Genomic DNA, 20,783 nt, shown 5'->3' with positions numbered 1-20,783 from the left:
CACAGTTGGGGGGGGGGTCTCTCTTAAAGAAGTAACATTGCAGAAAGTTATGTGCTTTGCTTTGTAAATCATCTCTGCTTTCTGGGCATTTTGCCCTAGCCTTTCTCTAAGACGTGACTGACTCCTCTCTCCCATCTGGCCTAGTTCGGATTTCCCAGTGCCTGTGAAGATCCCGGTCCAGGACGTGCTCAGCTTCATCTGCCGAGTCTTGAACATCTCCCCCAGGAGCATGGTAAGGACACAGATACTCCAATCCGGTCCGGGATTGGTCTCATTTATTATTTACTGAGATAGAGCATGCTAGAGGCCCTTTGAACCGCGCCACCCTGCAATCCGCCGATATAACCTCAGCCTAATCACAGGATAATTTACAATGACCAATCAACCTGCCAGCTGATACATCTTTGGACAGTGCGAGGAAACCGGAGCACCCGGAGAAAATCCGTGCAGTCACAGGAAGAACATACAAACTCCTTAAGGCTGCGGCAGAAAGACAACGGCTTGTACTGTTAGCACAAATACGAGGAAATCTGCAGGTGCTGGAGTTTCAAGCAACACACATAAAAATTGCTGGTAAACGCAGCAGGCCAGGCAGCATCTCTAGGAAGAGGTACAGTCGACGTTTTGGGCTGAGACCTTTCGTCAGGACTAACTGAAAGAAGAGCTAGTAAGAGATTTGAGAGGGGGAGGGGGAGATCTGAAATGATAGGAGAAGACAGGAGGGTGAGGGATGGAGCCAAGAGCTGGATGGTTGATTGGCAAAAGGGATATGAGAGGATCATGGGACGGGAGGCCTAGGGAGAAAGAAAGGGGGAGGGTGAAAGTCCAGAGGATGGGCAAGGAGTATAGTGAGAGGGACAGAGGGAGAAAAAGGAGAGAGAGAGAGAGAAAAAAATTAATAATAATAAATAATGGATGGGGTACAAAAGGGAGGTGGGGCATTAAAGGAAGTTAGAGAAGTCAATGTTCATGGCATCAGGTGTTGGTGGCTACCCACATGTCAGCCCATCCTCCTCCCACCCCACTAGGAATAGGGTTCCCTTGTCCTCACCTACCACCCCACCAGCCTCCGGGTCCAGCATATAATTCTCCGTAACTTCCACCACCTCCAACGGGATCCCACCACTAAGCACATCTCCACCCCCCCCACCCCCCCCGGCTTTCTGCATGGATTGCTCCCTACACGACTCCCTTGTCCATTTGTCTCTCTCCCCCCCCCCCCCCCCCAACCCATCTCTTCCCACCGCTCTCCCTCCTGGCACCTATCCTTGTAAGCGGAACAAGTGCTACACATGCCCTTACACTTCCTCCCTTACCACCATTCCGGGCCCCAGACAGTCCTTCCAGGTGAGGCGACACTTCACCTCTGAGTCGGCTGGGGTGATATACTGCGTCTGGTGCTCCCGATGTGGCCTTCTATATATTGGCGAGACCCGACGCAGGCTGGGAGACGGTTTCGCTGAACACCTATGCTCCGTCCGTCAGAGAAAGCAGGATCTCCCAGTGGCCACACATTTTAGTTTCACGTCCCATTCCCATTCTGATATGTCTATCCACAGCCTCCTCTACAGTCAAGATGAGGCCACACTCAGGTTGGAGGAACAACACCTTATATTCCGTCTGGGTAGCCTCCAACCTGATGGCACGAACGTTGACTTCTCTAACTTCTGTTAATGCCCCACCTCCCCTTCGTACCCCATCCGTTATTTATTATTATTAATTTATTTCTCTCTCTCTCTCTCTCTCCTTTCTCTCCCTCTGTCCCTCTGACTATACCCCTTGCCCATCCTCTGGGGTTTCCCCCCTCCCCCTTTTCTTTCTCCCTAGGCCTCCTGTCCCATGATCCTCTCATATCCCTTTTGCCAATCAACTTTCCAGCTCTTAGCTCCATCCCTCACCCTCCTGTCTTCTCTTGTCATTTCGGATCTCCCCCTCCCCCTCCCACTTTCAAATCTCTTACTAGCTCTTCTTTCAGTTAGTCCTGACAAAGGGTCTCAGCCTGAAACGTCGACTGTACCTCTTCCTATAGATGCTGCCTGGCCTGCTGCGTTCACCAGCAATTTTTATGTGTACTGTAAAGTGTTGTGCTAACCACTATGCTACCGAGCTGGCCCAAGGTCGACCTGAGCTGGCGAATGATGGTGATGCCTCTCATCCCTTCCTAACTTCTGGTTACAGTAATGGTAGACGTGCATAATGTATGAATTGACATGACTAACATTGTTCCATCTGCTCTTGTACTCCATATAGGGAGTGCTCCTTCCATTGCTTTTCCCATTACTTCCTTAGCTGGGCTGGTAGCTGGTTGAATCCCTAGACTCTGGGTTCATGGACTGCCACTGTTTCTGAATTGGCCCAAGGAACAGCAGATGGAATTTAATTTGGACAAGTGCAAGGAGTTACATTTTGGTGAATGAAACTAGAGCAGGACTTGCGTATCATATATGGTAGGGCACTGGAGAGCATTGTGGAACAGAGACCTAGGGGTCCAGGCATAGATGGTCAGTGGTCACTTTATTAAGTACCTTCAATTACCTAATAAAGTGGCCACTGACTGCATGTTCAAGGTCTTCTGCTCTTGTGGCCCATCCACTTCAAGATTTGACGTGTTGTGCGTTTAGAGATGCTCTTCTGCATACCACTGTAGTAACACATGGTTATTTGAGTTACTGACACCTTTCTGTCAGCTTGAACCAGTTTGGCCATTCTCCTCTGACCTCTCTCATTAACAAGGAGCTTTTGCCCACAGAATTGCTGCTCACTGGATGTTTTTTGTTTTCGCATCATTTTCTGTAAACTCTAGGGACTGTTGTGAGTAAAAATCGCAGGAGATCAGCAGTTTCTCAGATACTCAAACCACCCCGTCTGGTAACAACAATGATTCCCTGGTCAAAATCACTTAGATCATATATCTTTCTTATTATGATGTTTTGTCTGAACAACAACTGAACTTCTTGACCATGTCTGCATGCTTGAGGTATGACTGTGCAAGTGCGTGGACGTCAACGAGTTAGAGCGGCGGGAAGGATTTTAAAAGAAGACAGCTTTATAGAGTGGGCCTTACAGTAAAAGGAGTCAGAGCAGGAGGGCTTTGGCACACCGGGGCTTCAGCAATAACGGGTTGAGGCGAGGTAAGTTACTTGTGAAGAATAGGAATAGTCTGTGTTCCGTACTGGGTGTCAGATGTGGGAAGCCCGGAAAACTCCCAGCTTCCCGGACGGCTACATCTGCGTCAGGTGTGTCGAGCTGCAGCTCTTTAGGCACCGGGTTAGAGAACTGGAGATACACTCAGTGACATTCGTCTGGTCAGGGAAAGTGAGGAGATGATAGAGAGGAGCTATCGGCAAGTAGTCACACCGGTGCCTCGGGAGACAGAAGAGGGAAGGGTGAGTCAGGTACTAGGGAGTACCCGAGTGGCTATCCTCCTTAATAAGTACTCCTGTTTGAGTACTGTCGGGGTGCGGGGGGGGGGGCGACGTACCTGAGGGAAACAACAGTGGCCGTGCCTCTGGCACAGAGTCTGGCCCTGTGGCTCAGAAGGGTAGGGAAAGGAAGAGGATGGCAGCAGTGATAGGGGATCTCTATAGGTAGGGGGTCAGACAGGTGATTCTGTGGACACAGGAAAGAAACACGGATGGTAGTTTGCCTCCCAGGTGCTAGGGTCCAGGATGTTTCTGATCACACCATGATATCCTGAAGTGGGAAGGTGAACAGCCAGAAGTCGTGGTGCATATTGGTACCAACATCATAGGTAAGGAAAGGGAGGAGGTCCTGAAAACAGACTACAGGGAGTTAGGAATGAAGCTGAGAAGCATGACCTCAAAGGTAGTAATCTCGGGATTACTGTCTGTGCCACGCAACAGTGAATATAGGAATTGAGTGAGGTGGAGGATAAATGCGTGACTGAGGGATTGGAGCGGGGACTGGGATTCAGATTTCTGGATCATTGGGACCTCTTTTGAGGGAGTTGTGACCTGTACAAAAAGGACAGGTTGCACTTGAATCCGAGGGGGACCAATATCCTGGCAGGGAGGTTTGCTAAGGCTATTAGGAGAGTTTAAACTGGAATTGCTAAGTAGTGGGAACCGAACTGAAGAGATATAGGAAGGGGCGGTTGGCTGACAAATAGAGAAAGCTTATAGGCAGTGTGAGAGGGAGGATAGGCAGGTGATAGAGAAGGGATGCACTCTGGCCAGTGTTTTGTGATGTGTCTATTTTAATGCAAGAAGCATCATGAACAAAGTAGATGAGCTTAGAGCGTGGATCAATACTTTGAGCTATGATGTTGTGGCCATTACAGAGACTTGGATGGCTCGGGGCAGGAATAGTTACTTAGTGTGCCAGGCTTTCGATGTTTCAGAAAGGACAGGGAGGGAGGCAAAAGAGGTGGGGGCATGACACTGCTGATCAGAGATTAGTGTCATGGCTGCAGAAAAGGAGGAATACATGGAGGGATTGTCTACTGAGTCTCTGTGGGTGGAAGTTAGAAACAGGAAGGGGTCAATAACTACTGGGTGTTTTGTATAGACCACCCAATAATAACAGGGACATCGGGGAGCAGATAAGGAGACAGATTCTGGAACGGTGCAGCAATAACAAGGTTGTCATGACGGGGGATTTTAATTTCCCCAATATTGACTGGCATCTCCCTAGAGTGAGGGGTTTAGATGGGGTGGAGTTTGTTAGGTGTGTTCAGGAAGGTTTCTTGACACAATATGTAGATAAGCTTGTAAGAGGAGAGGCTTTACTTGATCTGGTATTGGGAAATGAACCTGGTCAGGTGTCAGGTCTCTCAGTGGGAGGGCATTTTGGAGATAGTGATCAAAATTCTATTTTCTTTGCCATCGCATTGGAGAGGAATGGGAGCAGACAAGTCAGGAAGACGTTTAATTGGAGTAAGGGGAACTGTGAAGCTATCAGGCAGGAACTTGGAAGCATAAATTGGGAGCGGATGTTCTCAGGGAAATGTATGGCAGAAATGTGATGAATGTTCAGGGGATATGTGTGTGGCATTCTGCATAGGTACATGCCAATGAGACAGGGAAATGATGGTAGTAGGGTACAGGAACCATGGTGTACAAAGGCTGTAGACAATCTAGTCAAGAAGAAGAGAAAAGCTTATGAAAGGTTCAAAAAGCTAGGTAATGATTGAGATCTAGAAAATTATAAGGCTCAGCATTGGAGATCAGAATGAAATTTGGAGAGCCAGAAGGGGCTATTAGAAGGCCTTGGTGAGCAGGATTAAGGAAAACCCCAAGGCATTCTACAGGTATGTGAAGAGCAAGAGGCTAAGACATGAGAGAACAGGACCAATCAAATGTGACAGTGGAAAAGTATGTATGGAACCGGAGGAGGTAGCGGAGGTACTTAATGAATACTTTGCTTCAGTATTCACTACGGAAAACGACCTTGGCGATTGTAGGGATGACTTACAGTGAACTAAAAAGCTTGAACATATAGACATCAAGAAAGAGGATGTGCTAGAGCTGTTTGGAAAACATTAAGTTGGATAAGTCTCCGGACTGGATGAGATATACCCCAGGCTACTGTGGGGAATGAGGGAGGAGATTGCTGAGCCTCTGGCGATGATCTTTGCATCATCAATGGGGACGGGAGAGCTTCTGGAGGATTGGAGGGTAGCAGGTGTTGTTCTCTTATTCAAGAAAGGGAGTAGAGAAATTATAGACCAGTGAGTCTTACTTCAGTAGTTGGTAAGTTAGTGGAGAAGATCCTGAGAGGCAGGTTTTATGAACATTTGGAGAGGCATAATATGATTAGGAATAGTCAGCATGGCTTTGTGAAAAGCAGGTCGTGCCTTACAAGCCTGATAGAATTTTTTGAGGATGTGACTAAACCAATTGATGAAGGTAGAGTAGTAGATGTAGTGTTTATGGATTTCAGCAAGGCATTTGATAAGGTACCCCATGCAAGGCTTATTGAGAAAGTAAGGAGGCATGGGATCCAAGGGGACATTGCTTTGTGGATCCAGAACTGGCTTGCACACAGAAGGCGAAGAGTGGTTATAGATTGGTCATATCCTGCATGGAGGTCGGTGACCAGTGGTGTGCCTCAGGGATCTGTTCTGGGACTCCTTCTCTTTGTGATTTTTATAAATGACCTGGATGAGGAAGTAGAGGGATGGGTTAGTAAATTTGCTGGTGACACAAAGGTTGGGGGTGTTGTGGATAGTGTGGAGGGCTGTCAGGTTACAGCGGGACATTGATAGGATGCAAAACTGACTGAGAAGTGGCAGATGGAGTTCAACCCAGATAAGTGTGAGGTGATTCATTTTGGTAGGTCAAATATAATGGCAGAATATAGTATTAATGTTAAGACTCTTGGTAGTGGGATCAGAGGGATCTTGGGATCCGAATTCATAGGGCACTTAAAGCTGCTGCGCAGGTTGACTGTGTGGTTAAGAAGGCATACGGTCTATTGGCCTTCATCAACCGTGGGATTGAGTTCAAGAGCTATATATATGATCCTGGTCAGACCCCACTTGGAGTACTGTGCTCAGTTCTGGTCACCTCACTACAGCAAGGATGGAAACTATAGAAAGAGTGCAGAGGAGATTTACAAGGATGTTGCCTGGATTGGTGAGCATGCCATATGAAAATAGGTTAAGTGAACTTGGCCTTTTCTCCTTGGAGCGACATAGGATGAGAGGTGACCTGATAGAGGTGTAAAGGCATTGATTGTGTGGATAGTCAGAGACTTTTTCCCAGCTCTGAAATTCTGAAATGGCTAACATGAGAGGACACAATTTTAAGGTGCTTGGAAGTAGGTACAGAGGGGATGTCAGGGGTAAGTTTTTTTACGCAGAGATTGGTGAGTACATGGAATGGACTACCGGCGATGGTGGTGGAGGCAGATTCAATAGGGTCTTTTAAGAGGCTCCTGGATAGGTACATGGAGCTTAGAAAAATAGAGGGCCGTGGGTAACCTGAGGTAATTTCTAAAGTAAGTACATATTCAGCACAGCATTCTGGGCCGAAGGGCCTGTATTGCGCTGTAGGTTTTCTATGTTTTCGTGCTTTTATGCATTGACTTAGTGCCACATGATACGGCTTACTGCTGATTAGATATTTGCATTAGTGAACAAGTGTACCTAATAAAGTGGCCACAGAGTGTAGTTCTCTGAAGTAGAGACACAGGTAGAGTGGTGCGGAAGTTGCCTTTGACCCAATACCATTAAGCAAGAGGTCCGAGGACCCCAGGTTGGGAATCCCTGGTTTAGAGGAATACGGGTCAGACATGGGCAAATGCACTTAGCTCAGATCGGGTCTTTAATTGGCATGGATGAGTTCGACCAAAGGGGACTATATGACTCTGACTCTGTGTCTCTAATGTTTGGAACTGATGACACAGAGGGCCTTCAGCTTGACTCATCTGAGCTGGAGTTAGCGCTGAACTTGAACTTCTCCCACACCTCATCGCGTTAACCCTGCTCTGACAAAGAAGCAATTGGCTCTGCTGCCTATTGGCTCCAGTATCCTGAATTTGATCCTGATGTCAGACACTGTGGGGTTTGAAAATTCACCCTGTAACAATGTGGGTTTCCCTGAGTACTCCGGTTCCCACCCCACAACCCAAAGACCTGCTGTTTGGTTGATTATTAATCGCTGTAAATGGCTTTTAATGTACAGTACAATGCAAAAAGTCCTTGGCTGTAGCTAGGTTGCCTAAGACAGGGGTCCCCAGCCTCTTTTGCACCACGGACTGGTTTAATATTGACTATATTCTTGCGGACCAGCCGACCAAGGGGAGCGGGTGGTGGAGGGAGGGAGGGGAGGGCTGCCAATGGAGAAGAGTAGCAGTCAAATACATTGTGTTTTCCCCCGAGAAAGACTTCCATGACCATGAAGCCTTGTGCTGGCACCTATGTGCGCATGCACGTACATGTAGATTTTTTTCTACAAATCGTTTTTGGCGATTCTGTTCAGTGTACATAGACATTATTTGTACTTTATATAGGCTGTGGATTTATCATTTCTGCTTTTACTATATGTTAGTGTTATTTTAGGTTTTATGTAACACAGCGCATGAATATATTGATACGTCAATTAAGTCATTTATAAGTCAATAGCGTCATAACATTTTAAGTAACATTTGGATATTAAACACATGGCACGTTTTCCTCGTATGAACATATAAAATCATTGCAACACACCAATATGAATCAGTGGGAGCCCTGGGCTTGTTGTCCTGCAACAGGACGGTCCCACCGAGGGGTGATAGGAGACAGCGATACTCGAAGGGAGTTCCTTATGTCCATCTATTCCGCAATTTAGTTTTGTTGCACTCATTGCAGAAAAGCCCGCTTCGCAGATCTGTTGGAAATGGAAGCAACATTTTCAGTGCTTTCAGGGCTATCTCAGGAAATTTAGCCTTGACTTTGATCCAGAATGCCAGCAGAGATGTTATGTAAAAAAATACTTTTCAGCCCGCCGTCAGTTGCAAGCTCGAGGAGTTGATCTTCTTCCCGCGCTGACACGGATGACACGTGCGTTCAAGTTCAACAGTGCGTGACAGGGAATGAGGAAAGGTGCAGCTGACTCATATCGTTTCCTCGCGGCCCGGTACCGGTCCGCGGCCCTGTGGTTGGGGACCGCTGGCCTAAGACTTTTGCACAATACTGTATTGGCAAAGTGGAGCAGAGAGAGAATTTGTAAATCTGATGGGAACAAAGGATGTTGGGAATGGCGAAGGTTAGCCCTGTGGGGGCGTGGTGTGGGATAGGTGGCAGAGAAGGAGTGACAGCCGGGGGGGGGGGCGCGGTCCAGACACACCCAGCCCTGAGAGGTCATTTAATTCCAAACAGTTGGTTTATTATAAGACCATAAGATATAGGAGCAGAAGTAGGCTATTTGGCCCATCGAGTATGCTCCGCCATTCAATCATGGGCTGATCTACTTCATCCAGTCATTCCTACTCCCCTGCTTTCACCCCATACCCTTTGATGCCCTAGCTAATCAAGAACCTATCTATCTCTCCTTTAAATACACCCAATGACTTGGCCTCCACAGCCACTCGTGGTAACAAATTCCATAGATTTACCACCCTCTGACCAAAGTAATTTCTCCGCATCTCAGTTCTAAAAGGATGTCCTTCAATCCTGAAGTTGTGCCCTCTTGTCCTAGAATCCCCTACCATGGGAAATAACTTTGCCATATCTAATCTGTTCAGGCCTTTAACATTTGGAATGTTTCTATGAGATCCCCCCCCTCATTCTCCTGAACTCCAGGGAATACAGCCCAAGAGCTGCCAGACATTCCTCATACGTTAAGCCTCTCATTCCTGGAATCATTCTCGTGAATCTTCTGTGAACTCTCTCCAAAGTCAATATATCCTTTCTAAAACAAGGAGCCCAGAACTGCACACAATACTCCCAAGTGTGGCCTCACGAGTGCCTTATAGAGCCTCAACATCACAGCCCGGCTCTTATATTCTATACCTCTAGGAATGAATGCCACCATTGTATTCGCCTTCTTCACAACCGACTCAACCTGCAGATTAAACCTTAGGGTACCTTGCACAAGGACTCCCAAGTCTCTGCATCTCTGCATTTTGAATTCTCTCCCCATCTAAATAATAGTCTGCCTGTTTATTTCTTCTAGCAAGGTGCATGACCATATACTTTCCAACATTGTATTTCATTTGCCACTGCTTTGCCCATTCCCCTAAACTATCTAAGTCTCTCTATTTCCTCAACACTACCCGCTCCTACACCTATCTTTGTATCATCGGCAAATTTAGCCTCAAATCCCTTAATACCATAGTCCAAATTACTGACATACATCTTAACGGTCCCAACACCGACCCCTGTGGAACTCCACTGGTAACTGGCAGCTAGCCAGAATAGGATCCCTTCATTCCCACTCTCTGTTTTCTGCCGACCAGCCAATGCTCCACCCACGCTAGTAACTTCCCTGTAATTCCATGGGCTGTTATCTTGCTAAGCAGCCTCATGTGCGGCACCTTGTCAAAGACCTTCTGAAAATCCAAGAACAGCACGTCTTCTGCATCTCCTTTGTGTACTCTGCTTGTAATTTCCTCAAAGAATTGCAGTAGGTTTGTCAGGCAGGATCTTCCTTTCAGGGGACCATGCTGGCTTTGGCCTATCTTGTCATGTGCCTCCAGGTACTCCGTAATCTCATCCCTAACAATCGATTCCAACAACTTCCCAACTACTGATGTCAGGCTAACAGGTCTATCGTTTCCTTTCCGCTGCCTCCCACCCTTCTTAAATAGCGGATATTGATCATTACAAAATGTCTCTGTGGTACTTCCCTCTCCCTCCACTCTCCCTTTCACTTTTTCCAATCATGATTCTCCTCTTCCTGCCCCTTTCCCACTCTCAGTCCACAACAGATACCCATAATCAGGATCACGTGTATCATCACTCGTATATGTCATGATTTTTTGTTATTTTTGCTTCAGTATTACAGTGCAATGCATAAAATTACTGCAGAACTGTGCAAAAGTCTTTGGCGCCTTAGCTATAGCTTAGGCCCCGTATCTCGGAAAGGATATATTGTCATTGGAGAGGAGGTTCCCAAGGATGATTCTGGGAATGAAGGGGTTAACATATGAAGAGCGTTTGGCAGCTTTGGGCCTGTACTTGCTGGAATTTAGAAGAATGCATGGGCATCTGATTGAAACCTACCGAATGTTGAAAGGACTAGATAACATAGATGTGGAGAGGATGTTTCCTCTGGTAGCAGTATCCAGAACTAGAGGGCACAGCCTCAAAATTGAGGGGTGACCTTTTAGAACAGAGGTAAGGAGAAATTATTTTAGCCAGAGAGTGATGAATTTGTGGAATGCTCTGCCACAGACTGTGGTGGAGGCCAAGTCCATGGGTATATTTAAAGTGGAAGTTGATAGTTTCCTGATTGGTCAGGGCATTAAAGGATATGGAAAGAAGGCAGGTATATGACGTTGAGTGGGATCCAGGATCAGCCATGATAGAATGGCAGAGCAGACTTGATGGGCTGAATGGCCTAAATCTCTTATGTCTTATGATCCTAAGACTTTTATACAGAACGGTAAGTGGGAAAATTGGGGATGCTGAAGGGTGCATGAGAGACTGAGTTTGTTGCAGAGGAGTAAGTCGGGCAACAGCATTGTCTTGAGAGCTAGCATAGAGTTGATGTGCCAAGTGTCATGTCTTACAAGGAAACAGGAGAAATAATTTTCCCTTGTATGCACCAGTAATGTTCACCACATGTAGCCCTTCTTCTGAAGAGTTTCCCATTTTTAACCAGTATGGACAAAGAATATTAGAATGTTGTCCATTGCTCCCTAAAAGTGGTGACACTGGTAGACAGGGAGGTAAAGAAAGCATATGGTTTACTTGCCTTCATCAGTTGTGGTTCAAAGTTCAAAGTACGTTTACTATCAAAGTATGTATAAATTACACAACCTTGAGATTCATATCCTTATAGGTGGCCACAAAACAAGAAAATGAAAGAACCCAATTTAAACAAAAGACCAACACACAATACCCAGAGAGAGGGGGAAGAAAAACAAATCATTCACACAATAAAGCAAGCATCAGCATTCAGAATGAAATTGAGCCCGTAGAGCTGGAGCAGCCGGAGTCGGCCCATAGCTTCCGTCTCAGTCCATCAAACAGCAGGGCAAATAGCCACGAAGCTCACAGACACTAACCCAGGGCAGCCAAAGCACGACGCCGAGGAGAACGGAGTAAAAACGTGGTGGAGGAGAGCAGGCTCCAACCCTCGTCTTCAGTCCTGACACCCTGCCTTTTCAGTCCATCTGGCCTGCGTTTAAATTGTCCAAGCACCGGGTCCTGAGTATAAAAGCTAGGAAGCAAGGTTGCAGCTCTACAAGATGTTGGTTTAGCCACATCTGGAGTATTGTGTGCAGTTCTGGCTACCCTGTTACAGGAAGGATGTGGAGAGGATGCTGTAAAGTTTTACCAGGAGGCTGCCTGGATTAGAAAACTTGAGCCATAAGGCCAGGATGGACAGACTTGAGTTCTTTTGGCTGGAGAGGCTGAGGGGAGGCCAAAAAGAAGTCTATGAAATTTGATAATGAATTTAATTCTAGTGGTGGAAATGTCAGATACCGCAAAAAAAAAACAATTTCACGACATGTCTCAGTGATTCTGATTCTATTGGAGGTGATAACTTTAAGTTGAGAGGGGGAAAGTTTAAAAGAAATTTACGAGGCAATTGAAATGATTTATTGTTATTACATGTTCTGAGGTGCATTGAGAAGTTTCTCTTGCAAACTGTTCATACAGATCAGATAATTACATGGTGCTTTGAGGTAGAACCAGGTAAGACAATAACAATGCAGAGTAACTTTAACAGCTGCAGAAAGTGCAGTGCAGGTAAACAGGGTGCAAGGTCATAATGAATTTAGACTGTGAAGTCATGAGTCCATTCAATAGTTTTATATCTGAGGTAGAAGCTCTCCTTGAGCCTGGTGGTGTGTTTGTTCAATATTTTACACAAAGAGTGTAGATGACTGGGGATGGTGGTGGAAGCAGATGTAATGTCGTAGAGTCATAGACAGGTGGCAGAGGAGGAATGCCAGGAGCCGAGGGAGCGGTGTGGGTGAAGACACTCACAGCGCTGACACACCAGGCAAGGTCATTTGATTCCAAACAATTGGTTTAATGTCTCTCAAGTGTTTTTCACTCCTTCCCCTCTTCCTTCCCCATTTCCCAACCATGATTCCCCTCTCCATTTCCCAACCATGATTCCCCTCTCCCTGCCCTCTTCCTACTCTCAGTCCACAATAGAGACCCATATCAGAATCAGGTTTATCATAACTCGTGTGTAATGTTTTTTGTTTTGCGATAGCAGTACAGTACGAAACATAAAATCACTACAGTATTATGCAAAAGCCTTAGACACCTAAGCTTTATATATCAAATCTCCCCTCAATCTTTTACGTCCCAAGGAATAGTTATAACCTATTTTTCCTTATAACTCAGGTCCCCAGTCTTGACAATAACTTTGTAAATTTTCTCTGTTCTTTCAACCTTGTTTACATCTTTCCTGTGAGTAGGTGGGCAAAACTGTACACAGTTCTCCAAAGATAATAGCAATGTTTAAGAGGCATTGGGACAGGCATCTATACAAGACAGGTAATGGAGGGGCAGTACAGTCTGATAAGATTAGTTTAGGTTGGCACCGAGATTGTTACAGATTTCGTAGTCCAAAGGGTCTGCTCGAATGCTTTACTCTACTATGTCCTATATCATTTACTCCCCATTTTGTTAAATATTGGAGAAGTGCCCCATGTTAAGCAAAGTATCTATGCCATGGTGGATTGGGCACGTGGCCAAGTGGTTAAGGCAATGGACTAGCGACCTGAAGGTTGTGAGTTCAAGCCTCAGTCAAGGGAACGTGTTGTGTCCTTGAGCAAGGCCCTTAACCACACGTTGCTCTGTGACAACACTGGTGCCAAGCTGTATGAGTCCTAATGCCCTTCCTTTGGACTACATTGGTGTCGCGGAGAGGGGAGACTTGCAGCATGGGCAATTGCTGGTCTTCCATACAACCTTGCCCAGGCCTGCACCCTGGAGAGTGAAGACTTTCCAGGCGCAGATACATGGTCTTGCAAGACTAACGGATGCCTTTATTTATTTATGCCGTGGTAATTACAAACGTTTGTAGTTAAATATATGCATCTTGGGAGCAAGCTACCAGCTATAATTAGATATTTTGAACTTGGGGAATAAAGATACGACTGCGAAGGTTGTGAAGTATTGCTGAGCATGAAGCCGTCTTTGGGTTTGTCCTCATTTGTCCTCTCAGACCTCTTGCTTTTGACATCTTCCTTGGCAGAGCTGGATAGGCGAGGGACCACTGAAGCTGCTAGTCCTGCCGACAGTCCACTGTGATGCCCTTGAGATCCTCTCTGCTCTCATCACTGTGTAAGTGTTACCTGTCCAGTTAGTTAATTGTGTATCAACTCCCTCGCCCTCAACCCCACTCCCCCGCCTCCTCCATTGACTGCGCACAATTGTTAAGACTTGTCCCTTAGCGTCCCACAAGATAGTTGAAGGCTGTTTGGCCATTGTGTCAATGCTAGCACTTGCTGAGCACTTCTTCCCTCCCAATAATCCTGCAAGTATTTCTCTTTATCATCTAATTTGCTTATAAGTGAAAATAAAAAAAACCACACACACATGCCAGAAATATGAAATTTAAAGAAAACTGGAAATGTTTCGAAGCTTCCATGTGAGAGAAACGGATAAAACTAAACAAGAGAATTTCGTAAAAAAGTAGGAAATTGGAAGTGTTCAGCAGGCTGTGCAGCATCTGTGAAGAGAGAAACAGAGCTTGCATCGTAGGTTGTCAAAACCAAAATCTAATTCTGATGACTTAAAATATTAATTGTGTGTGTGCCTCTCTCAAGTGTGGTCTGACCAATTCCTTATAAAACCTTGCATTTATAGTGTAGTTCTCTTGAATGCTAACATTGCGTTTGCCTTCCTTATCACCAACTCAATCTGCAAGTTAATCTTTAGGGAATCCTGTACAAGGACTCCCAAGTCTTTTTGCACCTCTGATATCTGAATTTTCTCCCCATTTAGAAAGTAGACTATGCGTTTATTTTTTCTGCCAAAGTGCATGACTGTACACTTCCCAACAATGTATTCCATCTGCTAATTCTTAGTCTAGATTCTCCCAATCTGAGTCCTTCTGCAGACTCCCTGCTTCTTCCACACCATCTTCCCCTCCACCTATCTTTGTATCATCCTTAAACTTGGACACAAAGCTATCAATTCCATCATCCAAATTATTGACATACAAGGTGAAAGGAAGTGGCCCCAACACCAACCCCTGTGGAACACCGTTAATCACCTGCAGTCTACTTGAAAAAGCTCCCTTTATTCCCACTCTTTGCCTTCTACTAATCAACCATGGGCTAGTATCTTTCCTGTAATACCATGGGCTCTTGTCTTGTTAAGCAGCCTCAAGTGTGTTACCTTGTCGAATCGTCATCATCACTATGTGCTGTGGGTGATCATGGTCTCCATGACCACATTTGTTCTTGGCAAATTTTTCTGCAGAAATGGTTTGCCAATGCCTTCTTCTGGGCACAGTCTTTACAAGACGGGTGAACCCAGACATTATTAATACCCCTCAGCGATTGTCTGCCTGGTGTCAGTGGTCACATAACCAGGACTTGTGATATGCACCAGTTGCTCATATAACCATCCACCACCTCCCATGGCTTCATGTGACCCTGATCCAGTAGGGGGCGGGGAGGTGTGGCTAAGCAGGTGTTACAGCTTGCCCAAGGGTCACCTGTAGGCTAGCAGAGGGAAGGAGTGCCTTACATTTCCTTTGGAAGAGATAAATGTCCATACTGCTACGCAACCTTCTCAAAGGCCTTCAAAAAATGCGAGTGAACAATGCCCATTGACTCTTCTTTGTCTATTTTGCCTGTAAGACTGGTCTTGACACATCTCTGGACCATCGTAAATCCATCACTGGACCCCTTACGGTTTGCTTACCAACCACACATTGGAGGCAAGTACGCCATTATCGTCCTGCTTCAGCGAGCTTACACCCACCTGGATGAGCCAGGCAGCACTGTGAGCATCATGTTCTCTGATTTCTCCAGTGCTTTTAACACCGTGCGACCTGCTTTACTAGGGAGTAAGCTCACCAAGATGCATTTGGAGGCTCCATTAGTGTCCTGGATTACAGAATACTTGTCCAGACGGCCACAGTATGTGAGATTGCAGAGCTGTGTATTAGATACCGTGGTTAGCAGCACAGGGGCACCTCAGAGGACTGTCCCGTCCCCCTTCCTGTTCACTGTCTACACCTCGGACTTCAGATACAACTCAAAGTCCTGCCACCTACAGAGGTTTTCGGACGATTCGGCAGTTGTGGGCTAGAATAGGTGAGCTCAAGAGGCTGAGTACAGAAGAGCGGTGGACAACGTTGTTGAGTAGTGTGGGCTGAATCACCTGCAGCTCAACATCACTAAGACAAAGGAGTTGGTGGTGGACTTCATGAAGGTGAAAACGCCCTGCATTCCCATCTCCATCAAGGAAACAGATGTGGAAGTTGTCCAGGATTCCAAATATCTGGGAGCTCACCTGGATAATAAACTGGACTTGACTAAAATTACAGGGGCTCTGTACAAGAAGGGACAGAACCGACGGTATTTCCTGAGGGGGCTCCGGTCATTCAACATCTGCAGTACTATGCTGCAGATGTTCTATGACTCAGTGGCGGCCAGCATTCTGTTCTACGCTGTACCCTGCTGGGGCAGCAGGGTGAGAGCAGCTGACACCACGAAGATCGATAAGCTCATCAGGAAGGCTGGTTCTGTCCTGGGGGTGGAACTGGATTCCCTAATGGTTGTGTCTGAAGAGGATACTGCAGAAGCTACAGAGCATTATGGAGAATCCCTCTCACCCCTTCCATGACATACTGGGCAAACAGAGGAGCTGATTACAGACTGATTCCTCCGAGGTGCACCACTGAATGCCACAGGAGATCCTTTCTCCATGTGGCTACAAGACTCTACAACTCCTCCTCCTCAAGTATGTAAGCGTATGGTTTCATTGCACATCTGTATTTTGCACTGTTACTTTTTAATGCACAGTTTGTGTTCTTTCTCGTGCCTCAGTGCTTACATTTTGTATTTTAACGTATATATTTCTGAGTGAGCAACCTTGCAACAATATTTTCCTTTGGGATAAATAAAGTTGTATCTTATTTTCTCAATGAATTCTAGCAGATTTGTCTTTTGTTTCCCATCTCTTTCCTTGAGACAAGATAACCGGCTCTTAAATCATTTTGACATGCCCAGTTTATCACATGGCAAGGGGAAGAGTTTAAGATGAACTTCATTCACTTATTTAATAAACTACATACATAATAACACACAGAACGCTGGAGAAACTCAACAGGTCAGTCAGCATCTATGGAAAAGAGTAAACAGTTGATGTTTTGGGCCAAAACTTGCCCTTGATCTTTCCCATCCACCTGGCTTCACCTATCACCACCAAGCCTTCCTCCCCCGCATTCCCTCCCACCTTTTTATTCTGATGTCTTCCCCCTTCCTTTTCAATCCTGAAGAAGAGTCTCAGTCCATAGAAGTTGCCTGACCTGCTGAGTTCCTCCAGCGTTCTGTGTGTGTTGCTTCAGATTTCCAGCATCTGCAGACTTTCTCGGTTTGTGTTGTTATGCACATAATAGAAAATGGAACAGCGCTTTCACCTGTCCACTTCTTCTACATCTCCCCCTCCCCAACCCCAACTCTGCACTGGCACTTTTATTCCAGTACAGCACTAAACCTCAAATACCATGGTTATTGCTCTCATAACGGATAACACCCTGGGCGTACTTAGTGCTGTTCGATCTTTCTTCCTCCCCTCCCCTGCGACGTACCAGGATGTGAATCTGTTGTTTTCTGTTCATCAGGTGCAAGAAGCGTCTACTGCGTTTTGCTGATGTCATCTGTAGACTCTTCCCTCAAGTCCTGACGGCATGGGGTTCTCCCCGCGACACAGCTGTGCCCGGCCAGGAGAAAGCATACAGGTTAGGTTCCATGCTGAGAGACTGGTTTGTGGGAATCATGACAGAGTGGAGGAGAGGGGTTGATGGGCAGCATTCAACAGTGCCCATGGTTTTATTTATTATTGAGATACAACATGGAACAAGCCCTTCCGGCTCTTCGAGCCACGCAGCCCAGCAACTCCTGGTTTAACTCTAGCCTAATTATGGGACAATTAACAATGACCAGTTAACCTACCAACTGGTACGTCTTTGGACCGCGAGGTAAACCGGAGCACCCGGAAGAAACCCACGCGTCGGGAGTACGTACTAGGTCCTTACAGGCAGTGGCGGGAATTGAACCCGGGCAACCTGTACTGTAAAGCGTTTTGCTAGCCACTGCGCTACCATACCGCCTCGAAGGTCAGCTTTGGATAACTTAGACTGCTCCCCTGCGCAACAGTGCACCCAGTGTGATCCCATTCTCCCCGTGTCTGCGTGGTTTTCCTCTGGGTGCCCCGGTTTCCTCCACCTTCCAGAGACGTATGGGTTAATTGGTCACATGGGTGTAATTAGATGGTGCGGGCTCGTTGGACCAGAAGGGCCTGTTACTGTGCTGTGTCTCCAAATGAATAATTAAATATCTATGTCTAGTGGGAGGGATTGTGAAAGATGAGCCATAGAGGTTGACAAACGGCAAGAAACTGAAGAGTGGCGATCAGTCTGTGGGGAGAGAAAGAACTTGCATTTCTCCCATATCTTGTGTCACTCATCATCTCTTATGATGTGGGTGATCATGACCATGACTGTTCTTGGCAATTTTTTCTACAGAAGTGGTTTGCCATTGCCTTCCTCTGGGCATTGTCTACTAGACAGGTGACCCTGGCCATTATCAGTACTCTTCAGAGATTGTCAGCGTGGTGTCAGTGGTCACATACCAGGACTTGTGAAATACACCAGCTGCTGATACAACCATCTACCACCTGTTACCATGGTTTCATGTGATCCTGATCTGGCGGGGGGCAGGGGAGGTGGTGTGGGGTCTGGGGCTAAGCAGTTTCTACACTTTGCCAAGGGTGACCTGCAGGCTAGCAGAGGGAAGGAGCACTTTGCATGTCTTTTGTGGATATTACTCTAAAAGTGGTACAGTACAGGTCCTCCCCAGCAGCTGTGCGTATAGCTCATACACACAAGCATTGGGGAGCCTGGTAGGTTGGATTTTTCAGCCAAAGTGGGGCTACAGGTATCGTCTGCTGCCCAAGAACTCAGTTTATGGCTGCAATTCCAGCTTGAACAGTTTCCAGGAACAGAACTGGAAGAAACTGCAGGGTCATAGAGACCACAGAAAAAGACCATTCAGCTCACTGAGTCAGTACTGATATAACTGCTATGCTCCGAATTTCACTCACCACAAGGTCCTGCGGAGCCCTCTCTTCTCATGTTCAGTTTTTCTTCCAATGAGGCCATTTAGAGTTTAGAGCAGTACAGCACAGTACAGATCCTTTGGTCCACGATGTTGAGCCAAACTTTAAACCTACGTTAAGGTCAATCTAACCCTTCCCTCCTACATAACTTGCATTTTCTTTCATCCAATAGCCTATTTATATGAGTCTCTAATGAATTAAAGTACACTTATGATAAAAGGATGTATAAATTACACAACCTTCAGATTTGTCTGCTTACAGGCAACCGCAAAGCAAGAAACCTGAAAGAACCCAATTTTTAAAAAAATAAAGACCGACCCCCAATGTGCAGAGAAAGAGGGAAAAAAAGCACAAGTCATGCAAACAATAGAAGCGAGCAGCAGCAACATCATTCTGAACCCAAATCGCCGCAGCAGCCCAAAGGCTTGGTATTCAGTCTATACTGTCTGACAGTGGATTCCATGCACTTAACACTCTCTGTATTTAAAAATAAAGCATACCTAAGAAATCCCCCCTATATTTTCCTCCAATTATCTTATAAATAAGTCTTTTCATGGGATAAAGACCCTGGCTGTTCATTTATCTATGCCTTTTGTCCCCTCAGTATGGCCTCTCCTCTAGTCCACAGAATGAAAATACACCATTGTGGACTAGGAATCCCTCCTAGACACACTTAACAAATTCTGCCCCAAATTTGACCCGTCAAGTTGTCAGAGCTATCTGTCCCATTAACCTATCCCTCTTTCACGCCCTTTAACTGCCTCCTCTTCCTGAGTGATTCTTCAGTTGAGTCCGTACTGACTATCAACAAGCCATTTACATCGATTCCATTTATTCTTTGCACTTTCCTACCAGCTACCCCTAGAATCAACCTCTCTCGCATGCTGGGGGGGGCAATTTGCAGTGGCCAGTTATAAACCCATGCACTGTTGGGATGTTGGAGGGAAAACGCCTGGGGAAAAACCTATGCCATCATGGAGAATGTGCAAGCTCCAGACACGCACAGACAGATACAAGCACGTACACAGTGCCAAAGGTGGGGATCGAACTCGGGTCTCTGGAGTTGTGACCTCTACCCACTGCACCTCCTCATTGATCCTAGTTTACTGACTGACTGTTCACTTCAGCCCCATACTGTGAAATCAGCTTAGAGCTTGGTGCTCAGATTTGGTTGGGATTTGACTTCAAATCTGAGTCAGGCCCAGAATATTTATTTAATTTCAAATTGGTGTTCTTGGAAAGGATTGTATTTGATCAAAGCTGCTCCTACATGATTGCAATGTTAAAGCATAGTTGGGGAAGAAAGATTGCAATCTTCCTCAGTTAACTGCAGATGAGTACTAAGTGCTGGTTTGGTTTGATTCCTGAGGGTGAACAGGACGAGGGAAAACTAATGCCACACAATCGTTCTTGCAGCTCTGTGAGAGTGAAGGTGTATGAGGTGCTGGAAACATGGGTGAAAGTCTGTGGGGCTTCCTCAGGCGTTCTCCAGGGCACGTTCCACCATTCTGACGTCCTGTTGGCTAACCTGCTTAGCGATATCACTCCCGTGGTGGACACACTGAAGGTGAGGAGATCCACAGAGTGAGGGTAGGAGAGGTGGCGGGAGCCAGTTTGCTCAGCATGGTAAACCAACAACTTGTATTGTGAAACGGGGAGAGGCTCCCGACAGCATAGAGTCAGGCAGTACAGAAACAGGCCCATCAGCCCGACTGGTCCGTGCCTGTGTTTATATATAAAAAAAAGTTGCCCCCTCAAGTTCCTATCAAATCTTTCCCCTCTCAACTTAAACCTATGCCCTTGATTTCTTCCGTTTTGGGGGAAAAAGGACATTCACCATTTGTATACCCCTCAT

At 46.2% G+C, this 20,783-nt stretch overlaps 1 protein-coding gene and 1 long non-coding RNA gene across 3 annotated transcripts in view; one reads left to right on the top strand and one right to left on the bottom strand.

Annotated features, from left to right (window-relative positions):
- pelp1 (proline, glutamate and leucine rich protein 1) overlaps window positions 1-20,783 on the top strand; it is a 60,364-nt gene that overhangs the window by 25,173 nt on the left and 14,408 nt on the right. The window contains 4 exon segments of the mRNA XM_072258383.1: window positions 145-232; window positions 13,827-13,915; window positions 17,433-17,549; window positions 20,345-20,495. Coding sequence (XP_072114484.1) covers window positions 145-232; window positions 13,827-13,915; window positions 17,433-17,549; window positions 20,345-20,495 — 445 coding nt within the window.
- Window positions 8,098-20,783, bottom strand: part of LOC140197860 (uncharacterized) — a 39,400-nt gene continuing 26,714 nt past the window's right edge. For both annotated transcript variants that reach the window (XR_011886041.1, XR_011886042.1), the window contains one exon: window positions 8,098-8,330. This is a non-coding gene — a long non-coding RNA (uncharacterized lncRNA). The remainder of the gene's footprint in view (window positions 8,331-20,783) is intronic.

Source organism: Mobula birostris, chromosome 5, assembly GCF_030028105.1.
Source record: "Mobula birostris isolate sMobBir1 chromosome 5, sMobBir1.hap1, whole genome shotgun sequence".
Classification (NCBI taxonomy): Eukaryota; Metazoa; Chordata; class Chondrichthyes; order Myliobatiformes; family Myliobatidae; genus Mobula; species Mobula birostris.
This window is presented reverse-complemented; position numbering and strand designations above follow the sequence as displayed.